Source organism: Arachis ipaensis, chromosome B7, assembly GCF_059453495.1.
Source record: "Arachis ipaensis isolate K30076 ecotype BB chromosome B7, ASM5945349v1, whole genome shotgun sequence".
In the NCBI taxonomy this organism is placed as follows: Eukaryota; Viridiplantae; Streptophyta; class Magnoliopsida; order Fabales; family Fabaceae; genus Arachis; species Arachis ipaensis.
Window position 1 is genome coordinate 16,803,809 of NC_142442.1, and position 19,114 is coordinate 16,822,922.

At 35.8% G+C, this 19,114-nt stretch overlaps 3 protein-coding genes across 5 annotated transcripts; 1 reads left to right on the forward strand and 2 right to left on the reverse strand.

The window, feature by feature from the left end:
• Positions 1–3,266: 3,266 nt before the first annotated feature.
• Positions 3,267–4,166, reverse strand: LOC107606788 (uncharacterized). Its single transcript, XM_016308807.1, has 2 exons — positions 3,929–4,166; positions 3,267–3,832 (listed from the first exon to the last, which is right to left on the reverse strand). Exons 1-2 carry the CDS (start codon positions 4,164–4,166, stop codon positions 3,267–3,269), a joined length of 804 nt encoding a protein of 267 aa, XP_016164293.1.
• Positions 4,167–7,345: 3,179 nt separating this feature from the next.
• Positions 7,346–11,394, forward strand: LOC107610096 (transmembrane 9 superfamily member 2-like). 3 transcript variants are annotated; one of them, XM_016312171.3, is made up of 7 exons: positions 7,346–8,011; positions 8,370–8,410; positions 8,496–9,081; positions 9,312–9,449; positions 9,555–9,711; positions 10,190–10,674; positions 10,878–11,394. In XM_016312171.3, exons 1-7 carry the CDS (start codon positions 7,848–7,850, stop codon positions 11,095–11,097), a joined length of 1,791 nt encoding a protein of 596 aa, XP_016167657.1. In that variant the 5' UTR covers positions 7,346–7,847; the 3' UTR covers positions 11,098–11,394. The 3 variants fall into 3 exon arrangements, with proteins under 3 accessions (XP_016167657.1, XP_016167658.1, XP_088349097.1); XM_016312172.3 differs by having other exon boundaries at positions 7,655–7,988; XM_088492971.1 differs by lacking the exon at positions 8,370–8,410 and having other exon boundaries at positions 7,845–8,011.
• Positions 11,395–11,901: 507 nt separating this feature from the next.
• Positions 11,902–17,701, reverse strand: ATSRL1 (PRP38 family protein). Its single transcript, XM_088492972.1, has 5 exons — positions 17,505–17,701; positions 16,528–16,908; positions 15,216–15,296; positions 14,642–14,713; positions 11,902–13,051 (listed from the first exon to the last, which is right to left on the reverse strand). Exons 2-5 carry the CDS (start codon positions 16,813–16,815, stop codon positions 12,134–12,136), a joined length of 1,359 nt encoding a protein of 452 aa, XP_088349098.1. The 5' UTR covers positions 16,816–16,908; positions 17,505–17,701; the 3' UTR covers positions 11,902–12,133.
• Positions 17,702–19,114: the final 1,413 nt, after the last annotated feature.

Here is a 19,114-nt window from a genome sequence, read left to right on the forward strand (position 1 = left end):
ATTATAATTTACTAAATAATTGAAGAAAAAAATTGAGAGAATCTACTCCTGTTTAGACTTTTATGATATTTTAAAGTGTTATGCATTTGATTTGACTTTTCAATTGCACATTATCATTTCTTATAAGGTGTATAATTTTGATGTTTTCTTTTCATTTTAACCGTGAAAAATTCAGCTATGTGATCAAGTCCTCCAGTTGTTGGGGAAAGAAAAACATTCTCAAATTGTTATCCGACTTGGATTCGTTGCTGCTCATAATTATGCATCTTTGGCAAATGGACCAAATTGCAAAAAAAAAAAAGTTTTTTCTGCCACATCAGCTAGTCGTTACAGTGCCAGCGTGGCTTTCAATAGGTGGAAAGTATCTTAGGAACTATTATGAGTATCGAAGTGTAACTTCGAGGATAAATTTGGACAAATATTAATTTCAGGGACCACTTTAAAACTTGAGTACAACTTTGAGGACTAATTTAAAACTTAACTCGTTATTATTACTTTTGATTTAAGTTTAAATGAGAATAAACTAAATATTATATTTTATTTGGATCTTTAGGATTTAATAAGAACTAATAGTCAAGTATAAATAGAGTTCCAAAGTTTTGGTCTCCAATATACCGAAATCAGTTTGCAACTCTTACCTTATTAGAGAGTTACTATTCAGCCTAAAATAATGATCCGGTAGATTTTGGCTGAGAAAGATAAAAAAATTATAAGAGTCAAACGCTCTGAATCATTATCAAAAATTCAAATATGCTTCCACTCTTATATATTTTTCTAATACTTTAATATGGATCGGATAATCTTGAGATCGAGAAATCTTAGGATTTCATAGCTCTTCTTTTTTTTTATTCCTCTATTCCTTTTTTTGTTTAATGAAAGAGCTGAATACAACAAGTGGAGCAAAGAGAGCAAACAAAAAGGAAAAACACCAGACTAAAGCATAAATTAAACAGCACAACTATATGATACCCCCTGTCATCTTCGGTATTGCCATCAACAACAGAAGAGATCCACACGTAACCACTCATTGAAGTTCATGAAAGCCAGGTGGATTATATTGTCAACCCCTTTTCCATTATTCTGAAAAATCCTCCTATTCCTTTCAAGCCAGATATTCCAGATAATAGAACAGAAAGATACCATCCACCTTTTGCGTTCCTGCTTACTAGTTGATAACTCAGTCCAACTTTGAAAATATTCCTTTAGCGTGCCTGGGCATGACCATTGCCTTCCAACAAAAGATAGCCATGCACACCAAACCTGCCAAGAAAATTCACAAGCAAGAAACAAGTGGTGACCAAATTCAATACCTTTATTACACAACACACAAGCTGCATCCTCTTGGTTTACCACTCCAAATCGATTCAGTCTCTCCTTTGTATTAACCCTTCCAGTCAAGATAAACCAGATAAACAATTCAACTCTTGGTGGTACTAGACCCTTCCAAACTGTCCTAGTTCGGAAGTAATTCCACCTACAATTCCTGCACAAAGGAGTTAGTAGAAAATATACTCTGTTTATCAAATTTTCACACCACTCTATCCTCTCTGTCATGTACAAGATTAACTAGCCTTAGTGTTTCATGCAGCTGGTGCACTAGGTCCAACTCCCATTGGAATAGCTCTCACCTCCATTGGAAATTCCACCTCCACTCTAACCCGTCCCAGAACCCACAATCCCCTATGACGGATCCTCTTTGGTTTGAAACTGAGAAGAGTCTCGAAAAAATATCTTTTAGGGGCCCACCACGCAACCAGACATCCTCCCAGAATCGAGTTCCTCTCCCATCACCAATCTCCATGGACAACCCATTAATCATCTTCTGTCTTACTTGTTGATCCTTGAACTGTATTTGGCAGATATCCTTCCATCCCCCTCCCCCGAGTGGGTAATACTTGGGATGACAGCATCACACTGGGATTCAGATTATTGCAAGAGCACACCACCTTCTTTCATAAGGGACAATCCTCCTTCGAAAATTGCCACCACCACTTAAATAGAAGGGCTGTGTTATGCACCATGGCATCTCCAACACCTAATCCACCTAGCTTCTTAGGAGCCTTACCACCTCCCACCTGATCATGGCCATACCAAGCCTACCATCCTCCTTACTCCATAGAAACCTTCTGTAGGGAAATCAGTTTCTTTGCAACAGTCTTTGGCATTTTATACAAACTCAAATAATAGACAGGCAGGCTGTTCAAGACAGATTTAATAAGCACCAGCTTACCGGCCTTATTGAGTACCTTAGCTTTCCAGATGCCCAGCTTCTCCTTCACTTTTTCTATAATGGGCTTCCAAGTCTTTACCAACCTCGGATTCGCTCCTAGTTGGATTCCTAAGTATTTTACCGGAAGAGATGCTTCTTTACAGCCCAGTACACTGCACATACGTTGTACCCACTGAGCATCACAGTTAATAGGAATCAAGCTTGACTTATCAAAATTAATACTCAGCCCCGACATAAGCTCAAAGTAGCGAAGGATCCTCCTGTAATTCTTTATGGTCTCTTCCTCCGGGGGGCAGAACAGAACAGTATCATCCGCAAATTGAAGGTGTGACAACTCGACATGGTCTCTACCCACTAGTAACGGAGATAATCTCCCATTTCTCATCGCCTCTCCAAACATCCTATGTAGAATGTCAACCACAAGTACAAAAAGAAATGGAGACAGCGGATCCCCCTGTCGCAAACCTCTTTCCATCTTAAAAGGCTTAGATGGCGATCCGTTTATCAGCACTGACATTGAACTCGTACCTACACACTCTATAACCCAACTCCTCCATCTATGTCCAAAGCCCATCTTCTGTAGCACAAGGTCTACGAAACTCTACTTGACTCTATCATATGCTTTCTGGAAGTCTAACTTTATTATTACCGGTTCCTTCTTCCTCTCTTTTATCCATTGAACAGTTTCGCAAGCGATAAGTTCCCCATCATGAATCTTTCGTCCCTTGACAAAAGTGCTCTGTGTCTCACCTACCAGTCGTGGCATGATTGCTCGCATCCTCCTAACCAGTATTTTTGAAATGACTTTATACACACAACCTACCATACTGATCGGTCTCAGGCCTTTGATTTTCTTTGCACCAGTGAACTTGGGGGCCAATGCCACCCAAGTGAGATTCGCATCCGCTGGCAGCTTGGATGTAAGGAAAAGATCCATCATCGCTGCCATAAAATCAGATCCAATTTCAGCCCAACACCTCTTTATAAAGTTCATGTTGTACCCATCACTTCCTGATGCCTTGCAGGATTCACAATCCTAGACTGCTTCTTTAATCTCTTGAAGATTCGGCTGTACTTCCAGAGCCAAAGCATCATCTTCACCAATCATTTCTACCGATCCGTCCCTGAACCCCATCAAAGGATACTCTTCCCGATGATACAAATTCTTGTAGAAGTCTCTAATCGCAATCTTAATCCGAGCTTGATTCCTTATCAATCTTCCATTAATGAGCAACGCATCAATCCTGTTGTTTCTCTTTCTTGCAGAAGCTAAATTGTGGAAGTACCTCGTATTCTTATCAATGTCCTTCGCATGTCTAGATCGCGACATCTGCTTCCAATGTAGCTCCTTCCTTACATACCATTTCTCACAGCAAGTCACAAACGCCTTTCTTCTTGTCTCCATTGTTCCATCATAAACACCATCGCCCACCATGTCATCAATCTTCTTGATCTCTTCCTCAAACTTCATGATTTTCTTGTTCATGTCCCCAAAGTTATTTTTATGCCATCTTCCCAGAGGAGCTGTCAAAGCCTTCAATTTATCTGTGAACTGAGCCTCTCCTAGTCCTCTCCATTCCTCCTTGACCATTCTCAGGAAACCTTCATGGGTAAACCACGAATCAAGACTTCTGAACGGCCTCGACCCATCGCTTCACCTCCTTTCTTCCACTATAATAGGACAATGGTCAGACAAACCTCTTGGACCACCTCGCATCCGAGTCTCTGAAAATTTTTCAAGCCATTCCAGGCTAGCCAGAACACTATCAATACGGCTGCATGATCGACCTCTGAACCATGTAAACTTGCAGTCAGTAATCGGCAAGTCCACCACACCCATGTCATGTCTCCAATTCTTGAAGTCTTCGGCTGACAAGGGTAATGTATCTGTGCCCCGTCTTTCTTCCACCTGTACAATCTCATTAAAGTCCCCCATGAAGCAACAGGGAACCTAACATAAGCCAGCTATGTAGCTCAACTCCTCCTAACAACAAGTTTCTCATCTCTAGTATGCGCACCATACACCAGAATAAAAGCACAATTAAAATTATACTTCAACATCTCCCGTTCAACACACAACCATCTCTCTCCTTTATGGCTATTTCTTATTTTAAAAAAATCATCATCCCATATTAATAACAACCCACCAGATGCGCCATTAGATTCAACAAAATTCCAACCCGCACCACTATTCCCCCAAATAATATTTTTTACATCAAATTTAGTCACTAACTGTCTTTTAGTCTCTACCAAGCCTAACATGTTTAGTCTAAAAATTCTTCTCAGGTTCTTTATCATTCTGAACTTTCTACCCCCTCAACCCCCTAATATTCCAAGAGCTAAAAATTATTTAAATAATTTATTGACATATATATATATATATATATATATATATATATATATATTATTTAACTTAATATTAATATGTATTTTATATTTTAATATTTATTTTATAAGTGACTTAAATTTTATATACACCTAAACCAACTCATTCAAAAGGAACCATCATCGTCATCATTGATGGAAAAATCTGTTACTATTATTAATCCATGCAATTCAGGGCTTAGTAGTATTTCAGGAAAAGAAGTGATATCTCGTACTATTATTCGTACTAACCAAGGAAGAGGTTCCACTACCATCATTGGGACCAAGGATTGAATTCAGTTACATTAATTAATTTTGTTTATTTTATTATTTGTTTAATTTGTTTATTTATTTTTTTTTTTTTGGCTAGATATTCTCACAAAAATGAAACACATGGTGTTGCTAGTTGCTTCATAATTTATATCGAATAATATTACAGTATTTAATCAGACACATGATAGATTCGCCTAACTGCAGTAATGGAACTTGCTTTTCACGCCATCGGAACTGGTTTTATTCCACCATATCCATGTAGAATTTTCAAGTTAATTCAATTCAAACATGAATCTTGTTTAGAATATTATAAGTGGAAAATTTTGATAGAAAGTGTAAATTATATTAAATTTATGAAGTTTTCTATGCATTAATCAATGTATTGAAAGAAAATCTTTCACTTCTATCTTAACCAATGCTCTTAAAATATTTAGATAATGTACTAATCTAAATTAAGTACAACCAGATTGTGTTTTATAACATATATGTATTATTTTTAGGTCAGTTCTATGATGACTAAGGTTTATGATGGGTAAGTATGATTAAAATTGATCTGCCAATAAAAATATTACACGTGAATAAATTATTATGATAAAAGGGTTTGAAAATTGATATCTTTGGTTTTACACGTGATTAGTTAGAAAATATAAAGAAATTATGTCATTTGAAATATAGTTCGTTGGCTAAAATATGAAATTAAAGAAGAGTGTATTTTTTTTCTGTATTTATTTATGAGATATTTTATTTGTGATAGAAACTTGTTAGATAAAACAAAATTTCTGATAATAATAATTCAGTTTAACCTATGAAATTTTAAAAAATAATTACAATTGAGTTATCAATAGGTGAGTTCTTTTAATTTTAATTTAAAAATTAATTTTTCCAATAAAATAAAACAGTACAAATGAATTTAAGATTTTTAAATATGTTAGAGATCAAACACCAAATATTCTTAAAGTTTAAATTTAAATAACAAAGTTCTAAATCCAGAACAAGCATTTATTCGGTTTAGTTGACATCTTCGAATATCACCACAATAATAAACATAATTAAGGTTTAAAAACTAAAAAATTCGAAAACTTCGAATTTGAAAATTAGAAAATTGTGAAACCTACAAAAAAGACTGAAATAGTATAAATCATATTATAAATTAGAAAAAATACCAGTCCAGAAAAATCAATTTGACTTTGCACAAAGTGGATTTCAAATTCCCAACACTTACTTGCACGAACTACTGAGTTAACCATTATACCAATCCAACTTCGTTAATAAATAAATACATATATTAACCATAAATCCACCTTCTTTTAAGTTGGTCCACTTTCACCAGGAAAAAATGAAAAGCAAGTTGGTCCATGTCCAACATGAACACAAATCACGTTGCTTACAATTCAGTTAATGGACCACCTTCGAATCTAAATTTCAACAAAAATCACTCTTTTGTATTTCTGAAACAATAGAATTATGATGAAAAGAAGCTAGGTTTTGAAAAATTCTAGAGGTTTATATCCTTTCTAATTAAAGAATCATTAGCGTTTTCTCTGTTCTTATTACTATTGTTTACAATGCAATGTTACCAAACTCACACTCTTTTACAAACATAAAAGAATACCAAACTTTTTTACTTTAAATAACCTTTGATCCAAGGGAATTATTACAATACTCATTTTTACTTTAGATATAAGTTATTACATACTTATTAGTCATTGGAAATACTAGATAAATCTGCAAGCATAAGTTCTTCTGGAAAAAGAAAAAAGTAGATTGTTGAATGCCAATTTACTGAGCTATATGCAAATATTCACCCTTATTCGCCACAATTATACACACTAAAGTTATGAGGTTGTACCTTATCAATTATGTCTATAATATTTGGGGATGATCATTATTAAATATTATTAATAAAGTAAGTAATAAATATATTCCAAAAATATTATTTTGAAAAAGAAAAAACCAAAAAAAAAAAAAATAATAATCTATGAACAAAGTATTTCTAAAGAACAACTTAAACAATATTTTTAAGAAACGTGGTTAATAAGATAGATGAATTTATTCTTTTGGATAATTTTATGAAAAATACTAGAGATTCATCGAAATTTATTATTTTTTTATCAGCAATTAGTTATCACTATTTAAAAGTGTGAACGGAAATATGTTATTAGATTATTAAATTAAAGAAATTAGGTTAATGATTAAAAATAATGGTCAAAAATAATAAATTTTGATGGCTTTCTAGTATTTTTTAAATTTTATTATACTGAATAGATCAATTCATTTTGTAAATATAGGATAAATTTATGGTTTTTTTCATAAATATTTTTATCCACTTAAAACCTTTTTATAATACTTTTGTCTTGGAAGTAAACTTCTAAAATACATTTAATGTGTCACTTCTTTCTCACTGAAGCCTAAGGTAAGTTAATAAAATAGTATTAATAAAAATAAAAATAAAAAACCATTTAACAACTTCATTGACCCAAAATATGACATCTATTGAATTGAATTTAGATCTTAAAACAAGAAAAGAAAAGAAAACAAGAAATCTTGTCTTACATTGGGACAGGAACCTTAATCCAATCGACATGAAAATCACAGCATTAGAAAGGAACATGAGTAAAGTCAAGAACATGATATCATTTCTCATTGTAACAACTTTGTTAGGCACGTCAATGTAATCATTCACCTTTCACCATTCACGAAGACGATTCATTTCTCCAATTTTCAACTCCTTAGAAAACTCCCATCATTCATTTCCATATATATAAAGACTCAGCAAATTCAAATCTTATGAAGTAGTCATTCATTTTTTTTTTTTCTTATTATTCTATTTGTCCTCTTGTGTTTGAAGGAAGTAACGTGGAAATTACTTTGTTCTGTTATTTATTTCTCATCCATTTTTGCACACTCTCATGCACATAAGAAGAAGAGCTAGAAGCCTTTTGCATTGAAAGGTTCTTTCTTCTTCTTCTTCTTGTTCTTTATGGAAAAGTCAACGGCGTGTTTGGGTGGAGGTGTGTGCATTGTGATGATTCTGTGGTGGTGCTGCATAAGAAATGTGACATCTGGTGCATCAGATCACCGTTACAAACAAGGAGATTCAGTTCCCTTTTATGCCAACAAGGTGGGACCCTTTCACAATCCCAGGTCAGATTTTTCAATCTGATTCCTTTACTTCTTGTGCTTTCAACATGATTCAATCCCAATCCACCTAAAAGATTGTTCTTTTTTCATTGGGTTGTTCTGATTTTAATGTGTGTAATGAAGATTAGGAAATCATCAGTTTGTGACTTAGAAGCTGTGATTTTAGTTATATGAATAACTTTCAGTTTAACTGTAAAATGAGAAAAAGAAAAAAATTAAATGGAAATGTTAGTTATGTTTGGTTGAATGTCAAGTTTTGGATTCACTTGCAATGGAGAAAGCATTAAATTTTAAACTATCATGAACTTCTTCCTCACCATATTCTGATTTTATGAATTCTTTTTGTTTTCTGATGTCACAGTGAGACATACCGATATTTTGATCTTCCTTTTTGCTCACCAGGTTAGTTTCCAGCTGTCATTGTTCATTTTTCCCACAATAATCATTGTTGAAATTACAAAAAAAATAAAAAATGTGGTGGTTGTAGCTAATGTTGAAGAAAAGAAAGAAGATCTTGGTGAAGTTTTGAATGGGGATAGACTAGTTGTTGCTCCTTTCACAATGGATTTCCAAATTGATCAAGAGCCTACGAGTATCTGCAAGAAGAGGCTGACAAGAGCAGAGGTTGTGCAGTTCCGAGCCGCCATCTTGAAGGACTACTTCTTCCAAATGTACTATGATGACTTGCCAATATGGGGATTCCTTGGAAGATTTGAAAGCGAAGATCAAGACGACACGGCTGGCGCAAAAGTCTATCTTTTCAGGCATACTCATTTTGAGATCCATTACAACAAGGATCGAATCATCGATGTTTTCGTCCAGAACAAGCCTAATGAAGTTGTGAGCTTGACAGAAGATACAGAGGTAGATGTGGACTTCACATATTCTGTCCAATGGACTCCAACTGATATGTCTTTTGAGAAGAGGCTGGAGAAATACTCACAAGCATCATTGATGCTACTCAACTTGGAAATCCATTGGTTTTCTATTATCAACTCTTGTGTAGCTGTACTCCTCTTGACTGGATTACTTGCCACAATCCTCATGCATGTCCTTAAGAATGATTTTTCGAAGTAAGAATCTAATCTCTTCTTTGCCTTCTCTCCTTGACTTTAACCTTTTAGGCCTTGTTGTTTAGTAACCGTCTCAGGACAGAAATATATAAAAACTAATAAGACGCACGAAATTGCTTGGAAAACAAGATAGATACAGAAATAGGCAAACTAAAAACTGGAGACTAGAACAACAAATACACACCTTAAATTCACAGAACTCATTGTATCCTCCTTTTCAAACATGATAGGTTCACACATGATGAGGAGGCAGTGGATGAACAAGAGGGGAGTGGATGGAAGTATATTCATGGTGATGTTTTCAGATATCCAATGTATAAGTCCTTGTTTGCAGCAGCAACTGGAATAGGCACCCAGCTATTTGCACTGTGAGTTATCCTCTCATGAAATTATGTCTCTTAAAATGAGTTTCATGTCTCAGCATTTTATTGTTCAGCTATTCTGTGACCATCTATCTTTGATGCTGTTTTCAGTTCAATCTTCATCTTTATGCTTGCTCTAGTTGGTGTTTTCTATCCATACAATAGGGGAGCTTTGGTTACTGCACTGGTTATCATATATGCGCTAACATCAGGCATCGCCGGCTACTCTGCAGCGTCCTTCTATTACATGATTGAAGGGAAAAACTGGGTACATTCTCACTCCTTAGACAACAGATACCTCTAGTACTCCACTCCACTCTTAAGACTTGTTCTTCATCACTTACTCACTTAGTTCAGTGATCACATTTGCACATTTCGTTTTTATGGACATGTTCAAACAACGTTTGTAATCTGTAGAGGCTCAAGTTAGGAGAATGGATCAAATAAAGGATAATCCTATAGCCAGAGGTAAAGGGCGACCCGAGATAACTTTAGAAGATATTACTAAAAAAGATGTAATTATAAATAGCTAAATACATATGGCGTATGATAAGAAACTATCACGTCGATTAATCCATGTAAGCAAAAGGATTCTTGGTATAGAAACAAAAAATGTGAAGTATGGTTTATTGTACTTATTAGGCAGAATTTAGATTTGGTAAGCCTTAGAAACTATTGATGGTGTGCTGCAGAAAGCAGAAACCAAAATGTATACTCATGAAGTTTTGATTTGTTGGTGTTGCCAGATGAAAATTATGGTATTGACTGGAAGTTTGTTCTCAGGGCCATTATTCTTGACATTCTGCTTTCTTAACACTGTTGCAATTGCATATAGCTCCACTGCAGCACTACCACTTGGAACAATTGTGGTTATTTTCCTCTTATGGACACTAGTAACCTCACCTTTACTAGTTGTGGGAGGGATTGCTGGCCGGAATAGCAGACCGGAGTTCCAAACACCTTGTCGCACGAACAAGTATCCAAGGGAGATCCCTCAACTACCTTGGTATCGCAGAACGCTTCCTCAAATGGCAATGGCAGGGTTCTTGCCCTTCAGTGCCATCTACATTGAACTCTACTACATATTTATCAGTATTTGGGGTCACCAGATCTACACCATATACAGCATTCTTTTTATTGTGTTCATCATTCTCTTCATTGTCACTGCTTTCATCACTGTGGCATTGACATACTTTCAGCTTGCTGCTGAGGATCATCAATGGTGGTGGAGGTATGTGTGTCGCAATGACAAATTTTCTCATCATTTTCTTTGCTTGTCTATCGAATTTAGCCTAAGATTATCAAACTCTAGAGTTTAAAAGTTGAGTTTTACGAATTTAGATGAACTCGAGTTTGATAACCTTATGATGAAAAATCATTTCTCTTTGGCCTACTCACAGAAGCAATTCATGTCCCTTGTTCCATGAAAAATAGGTCCTTTGTGTGTGGTGGATCAACTGGCTTGTTCATATATGGGTACTGCATATATTTCTACTATGTAAGATCTGATATGTTTGGTTTCATGCAAACCTCTTTCTTTTTCGGCTACATGGCCTGCATTTGCTATGGCTTCTTCCTGATGCTGGGAACTGTTGGTTTCCGCGCTGCGTTATTCTTTGTCCGTCACATATACCGGTCTATCAAGTGTGAATAGACACAAGCTCATTGCCACCAGCCAGAGGCTCTCACACTCTTCTCATTGCTGCTAAGTGCTAATGCAAGGCCTTGAGGTGCTTCACACAACTTCTCAATCCCATATTCGTATCACCAATTTAGATAATCTCATAGACCGTGCATGAATATAGAAGAATAGCTTCCATACTACACACACTTTAAGTTTCTGATAGATAGCTCATAGCTTTGAGACTTCATTTGAATCCTAGTTGGCAAGAATTTCTTCAGGATTCAATATACGAATATAAATAGAGTTTCAATATCCATCACATTATAACTTGGCCTCTTGTTTATCTGCTCAGTTTGCTTATTCATTTTTTTCTTTTAAGAAAAATGCATTAGGTACATTTTTGTTCAAGTGTGCAACAGTTTCAACGATCTAGAAAGATATGCATTAGGGAAGAAGAAAATTGAGTAAAATATGAATATTATAACTAAATTTTTTAAAAAATGTGCAATGCAAATAATATCTTTATTTTATGTTTCTGAATAATACCATGATAAAAAGTAAAATATAGATGAAGAGTAAAGATTATTCTTTTTAATAAAAAAAACCACCAAAAAAATTGTAATATGCAATGCACACGTTTTTTTCTTAATTTAGTAATAATAATGCTCGCTAATAATAACGTTCGCAAAAGAACAAGCCACACAATCAAGGGTATGATACTCTATAAATTCTTGCTGACTAGGATCATCTTCTCTAACAATTTGCACTACAATGAGCATGAAAATTGAGCATCAATCTAAAGCCTCTAGAATGCAATGTAAGACAGTAGTAAGAGAAGCAGTAAAATATTCAGTTTCAACTAATCAAATAAAAAGAGAGTAGTTCTGGACTACATGGAATGATCTTTGGTCTAAAGCTTGCTATTACAAAACATGAAATTCAATGTAACAGGAACAAATTTAGTATACATTATCTATATAGATCCCATTAATGAATCATAACAGTTTGTCAACCAAGAGAGACAGACAAATGAAAAGATCTCATACAAGCAATTCCATAATGCCTATCAATACCTCCAATTAGAACCACCAAGTCGAATAACCTCTTCACCTCCATTATCCCTTCTAGGGATACGTTCCACGTTGGCATCTCCTTTATTATCGCCTAAGTCGCCATACATATCTTTAAGTTTAGCTAGATTACTGGATGCAGAGGCCTTCTTGCCTCCATCTCTCTGTGGACTAGACCGTGAGTCGAACCGTGCAGTGCCAGCTTGCAAGCTCTGACTTCTACTCCTGCTCCTACTTCTACTTCGGCTCCTGCTCCTACTACGATGACGCCTACTGCCATTGTCATAATCCCGACTGCCTTCCCTCTCGGGATACCGAGACCTCCTATCGTAATCATAACTTCGCTCTCTATCTCTTTCCCGATCCCTGTCCCTCCTGTGTCTGTCCCTCTCATAATCTCTATCCCGATCCCGGTATCTTTCCCGATCCCGCTCTCGATCCAAGTCCCTGCTCCTATCTCGGTCACGATATCTGTCCCTATCGCGCTCCCGATCCCTGTCCCTTTCACGTTCTCGATCCCTGTCCCTTTCTCGGTCTCGATCCCTGTCCCTGGACCTCGACCGGTCCCGGTCCCGGTCCCGGTCCCGGTCCCGGTCCCGGTCAGAATATTCACGACTCTGGCTGCGAGATCTTCTTATGTCATCACTGCCATTTCTTTCATGAGGGGCAGGTGCTGTACGGCGGATAGGTGAAGAATCCCTTGTGGAGGCACGATGTGGTGCGCGCTGCCCAAAAGACACTGACAGGGCTGCTTTTACAGAGGGTGGTCGACGGGCAGTATCATCAGAACCATGACGGGTAGTTTCACCTGTTGAACCAGAATGTGTGGTAGGTAGCTTCAACTTTTCAAGATTAGTCGTTACCTGCCGCAGTACAGGAACAGGGATGCGTGGAAAGAGGGTGTCAAAGTAATACTGCAACAGCAAAACAGATTCATCAATTTCCTTCCTTAATGCAACGTTAAAGCAACAAGATCAAATAATATTTGGAAATTGAACATTTAATTCTGTCAGTGATGCATATTTCATACCATGCAGAAAACACCCTTAGTCATATAATATCAACAAATAACAAAGAAAGACAACTACCATGCGGTAGTTTCACTTAATCCAAATCGCAGAGAAGAGTAAGCAAGCCAAAAACAGAATAGGAATAAGATTGTGCTCAGTGCTGTTACCGAGATAACAATCACTATCAAGGCAATGTTGGCAAGAATGCAGAAACTGTAGTTTAAATTCTGCTTGAATCTACATATATTAAAAAAGTATTTTAATTAGCCAATCTCCTCCAATTTTTTGCATTCATCTTAAACTCAAACAGAAACTCTAATTTGTGTATGCTTTTGTTTTTGGGAAGCAAACTAAAAGCAGATTAAATTTGTATAGCATCATAAATTTTTCTATTAAAAAATTTTAAATAAAAAATTGATAGCAACATCTTTAGTAGTCTACCAGCAACCCAGAACAGCATATTGTTACAAGCATAAATTATCAATGCAGAAAGCAATCAAGAAAAAAGAACGAAGACAGTGACATCGACCTGCTGCCTCATTTGCCCCGCCTGGGGCGTCAGAAACTGTAATTCATAGAAGTTACCTTGAATATGCTAAAAAGAAATAAAGATAGGGGAGGCAAATACATCTACATACGACATAAAGCATCCCAATTCCAAAAGTGAGCAAAGGTGTTACATGAGAAATGGAACCCATCCCCTATGAAGGACACAAAACATTAAGTATAACTTATTTCATTAAAAGAATGGTATTAAAGCCAAAAATATATGACTCTATCCAAATAATTGAGGTTAATAATTTGTAAACCAGAGTTGACAAAGGGGATAAAATATGGGAGATCTTAACTGAGAGATCAAATTAATATGACAGGGAAAATTAATAACAAGTAGATCTTTTAGAGTCTAAAATAAGGTTTCTATTCTAATGCGTTTACTATAATTTAAAATATAAAAAAAATTAAAACAAAACCCTCAAATTTCTTACTAGATGCCGCAGGTGTTGGAGCAATGATTTTAGAAAAAAGAAGACAACCATTAAGAGAATGCAACCAGCAAAAACATGTCAAGAAAGATAAAAGGAAGATTCTTTCAAACTACTAGTTATCTGCAATTACTGGTAGGTATGAAAGTTTTATGTCCAAAGATACTGAATGCACCTCATACTGCTACTCCAAATTATGAGATGATGTGGAACACATCTGGATTTGCAATCTTGTGATGCATCTTGAATCTGGTAGGAGAGCTCTGAAGAAAGAATTCTCAGTTTAACTAGTCAATACTTGAGTCGAAATGATTTTTTCCCCCTAGCCAACATATGGCACTAAATTTTAAACAAAAATTCCCATAATCAAGGTGTTAGGGTATAACTTGCTGACTATTATGTCAATGCATTAGATTTTCTACAACCAAAATGAAAGCAAGAGTCCAAAGAGGTTAAATGAGGGAGCAAACTGGTGTAAAAGTAATGCAGTCTAATAAATTTGATAACAAACCTGTCCAAGAAGCAGATCACGAACATATACACCCATGGTAGTCATTCGACCATTGGATCCAGGAGAAAATTCCTGAAATACAGCATCATTAGTTAATATGAATAACAGTTTGTATATTATATAAGCATGAACATTTAAATGGTATCATAAACACACAGCAAATTATTCAATACAAATATACACAAATATGTAACCGATTCCATAGAAGATGAACATGTCACAGCATGTACAATCAGAAGCTAAAGTTTTGACAGGCTTGTTCAAAAGCATATAATATGAGAACACTTGGTAGACAATATATTTTGACAGGACATAATATCTGCCCTTTGCATAGCTCCAGCACATTTGATCAGAAACTTTCACATATATCATCCGACTTGACACGTAGCGGGAAATGCAGATAAATGAAAGACAGTGATCTTTAAATTTCAATTATAATGTAAAAGAATTAAAAATACATTTTAAAATTGAATAATCGACATATAGAAGAAAGTAACGAATAGCTTAAGAAGATAAATGGCACTTCATACTATACAGCCAGAGCTAAAAAGATTTCATAAACATATCACCCTACCTCATCATCTTTAACATAAGGCTCATACCAGCTCCACAGAATTTTCGGATCAGCGACATATCTCAGATACAGAAATCCAATCTATAAGCAATAAAATTATGACATAAGATAAACTGACAAAAGGGATATTAGAAAGAAAAAAAAAAGACACTAATAGAATGTTGTCCACGCAAAATATAATCAACCTATCCTTTGAAAATAAATGAAACCCTTCAACATTCTCAAACAAAATAAGCCATTTGATGCGTCCTAATAGGCTAAAGATTGCTGTATTAGTGTATTTTGGGATGATGTGTAATCAAGGATCCCATTTCTCTCATGTTACATGGTAGGTAATGGCAGTAGAGATATTAACAACCAACAAGAGTTATGCCTGTGTTTGGCTATTGTCCACTTCCACCAGAGACATGGAAATGATGGCACATGTCTGGCATTGTTTTGGTGAGACTATTTTTTTATGGATATAAAAAGACACTGAGGCAGACAAGACAAAATTTGTGTCCTATTCAAGAGGTGGTACACAAATCGAGACATGGACGCAATGCTTTAAACAAAATTTTTCAAACAATACCCTCAATTTAATTGCATAATTCCACACCACTACCTTCTCATAATTTCCAGATTTCCACCTTTTTCTGTATCTTCCTCTCATTTGTCACCCCCCCCCCCCTTCTCGTCCCTTTTCCCTGCCACCCACCCAGACTGCTGCTGCTGTCACCTCTCTTTCATCCCAGACCACCACCACTGCTTCTACATCCCTTCCTCCGTCTTCTCTTCTTCCCTCTTCTCTTCTCTCCTCTCCTCTCCTCCTCCCTCTCTCGATCTTTCCCTCTTCCTCCTTCACTCTCTATTCGTTTTTCATTTTTTGATTGAATTATTTTAATCTTTTTAAATTCCAAATTTGGTAATTGTATAGTTGTATTTGATGGTGGTAGTTTTAGATATTGGAAAGAAAGAATGGAAAACCTACGGTGGTATTTGCGGTGGTGGACTAGTGGTGGTTGTGATTAATGGTGGTGGAGTAATGGTAATGGTATAGGGATAAAACTGACATTTTGATAGAAAGATAATTTGTTTCTCATGCCTTATTCTTCATTACCAAACAAGATTGAATATATTGTGTATTTTGTGTCCATGTCTTAATTATCTATGTCTGTGTGTCTATGTCTCAAAGTAATGAAAGTATACACTAACCAAACATAGCCTATGAGCATGAAAGCACACCCCTTAATGAATATACAAAAGCTTTAAGCACTTCTACATAAAACAAAATTAACAAAATCCATACACATCACAAGATACCTCTACATACCGCTCTAATGTAAGGTGAATCCGGGTGTTTTAGTAGCCCGTGCATTTGTTTGACAGTCAGCTTCATGGTGAAGAACTTGTATAGAAGGCAAAAAGCAGTTGAAGGGCCACGACAATTTCCTGTCATCCATGGCTCTACGTGATCAACTTGGTTGTAAATCTCATCAATAACTTCATGGTATGTCTTTAACCGATATAGCTCCTTGAAGTAATCAGATGACAGAATGTTCATGCAAAGCACCTTCTCCAGCAAGGAATCAATGGGCTTGCCACAAGTCTGTATCTCCATGGTGGTCACAAAATATTCTATTGCTCCCACAGTCACAATTTGAGAGAATGGAGAAGTCAACTTATAGCACAATTTGAAGTCACAATCCCATTCCTACAGCAAAGGATTAAAAAAGTGTGAATTTTAAAAAATAAAACAGTAAAAAAATAAGAGAGCATGAAATAAGCAAAAAAAAAAATGTAGTTTCATTTAAAGGACAAGTACACAACTACTTATTTTTCAACCACGAATCTCGTTTACTATGGCAATCAAATAATAATTAGGGGAAAATATATGCCCCGGAAAAAGAAATTCAAACAAAAGATCTCTTTTGACTCAAATTTCACAAAGTACAACCTCCCGTTAGTTCAAAAAAACTCAGAAAACCAAAAGATTTTAGAAATATCACCAACAATTCCGCCACAATTACTACCAAAAATGCATAATCGAACATCTATTTGATTAAGAATTGAAACGAAATCGGCTAGTTACTTTGAATCATATTCAACACAGTAATTGAAATCAAGGAAAAGAGTGGAAGAAATGCACAAGGCCATATATATACCTGCAGAACCCTAGAACCAGAAAAGAAAATATTTTGAGAAAAAGAACGAGATTGGGGATTTTGCGAGAAGCAAGTGAGATATAAAGGGAAAAAGGAGAAACGAGGAAAGTAGGAAGGGGAAGCAACTAAGTGGAAGAAAACGCACCAATTGGGAAGAGCGGTGAGTGGAAGCGAGGAAGCAGAAGAAGCTTAATGCACGGTGATGAAGAACCCTAGTTCCTGAGGCCTCTGTTCGAAAGAGGAATAAAAGGGAACAGAAAATTGTGCTTTACCTTCACCTATATGGAAATCAAAGCAGAACCGGTGGTATATCGACCGCACCGGTCCGGACCGGACTGGATTGGTCCACACGCATATTATAATTTTATAATTTATAATTAAATTAATTTTCTAAAAAAATCTATTTAAAACATTAACTATTTCATGACTCAAAAAATTCTAATTTTAACAAAATATCCAAAAGAAACAAACGGACGCTTTTTCGACGATCGGATGTGGGAGTTGTTTTGGTGAGATGGGGATCTTCGACATTTTTGAGAGGTCCCCAAACTCACTATTTCGTAGACGGCTCCCTTGACGTCTAGCGGCTCTACTCTCCGCTCACATCTCTTTCGTACAAGGGATAAGTTCCATAATCGCGTCAGGTCTCTACAGACGGCGCCAATATTCGGTTGCTCATCGGTAAGGCTGGAAGTGGGTCAAGCTAACTCATGATCCAGATCGAGCTCGACTCATTAATAGCTTAATAAGTTGAACTCGTGAGCTAGTGAGTTGAGCTTGAGCTCATAAATTAAATGAGGCAAGTTTGAGCTTGGATAAACTCAACTCATTAGCTCGTGAGTTGGCTCAATTATATATATAATATTAAAAGTATAGATTAAATGCATATAGGATATGCGTATTAATAATTTAATATATATATATATATATGTTCTAATTGTTTACAATTTTATAGTTATTTTTTATATATAAAATTGATGTAGGACATAAATAAAAAAAAATTATAATTGATAGATAGATAATATATTAAAATTTTTTAATATTTTTTAATATATATATATATATAAGTTATAATTTATTGATATAGAATTATAGATTATGTTCCTAATATTTGAGCCAACTCGTGAGCTTTCGTTAAGCGGAGCTTGAGCTTACGAAATAGGTCCGATTGTTAATGAGTCGAGCTGTGAGCCAAGCTTAATTTTTGTTAGTCGAACTTGAGCTTAGTCTAGCTCGACTCAACTCGGTTCAATTCTAGCACTACTCATCTGGATGGGTCAGTTAGATATCGGGTCGAGAGCAACAGTTGAGAATGTGGAGGTATTCGGTCCTGAACGCGAGTTGGCGAGGAAAGCTGCTGCCACGATCGTCGGTGGATCGGCGGGTGGGATCACCTGTAAAGACACTCTGATGCCAAAATAAGTGTCTGTATGATGAGGTTTTGTACTCTGATGGGCCCTCTGACTCGAGTGTGTCCATCTGGAAGCTTCTACTAGTTGTCCAGATTTCCCTTAGGAGGTCATCTTCATGCATATGGATCGACGACCCGTCGGGTCGGTAACCCGCAAAGTGAATCCTCGGCCCTTGTTGGGCTGGGTCGGAACAAAATTTAAAAAAATAAAAATCTTTTAAGTGTATCACACATGCATTTAAAAAAAATCACAAAAATATATCAATTTTTTATTATTTCGACCAAATAGATCAAATAATTTTTTATTATCTTGACCAAATTATTAGGCTCATTAATTTAGATAT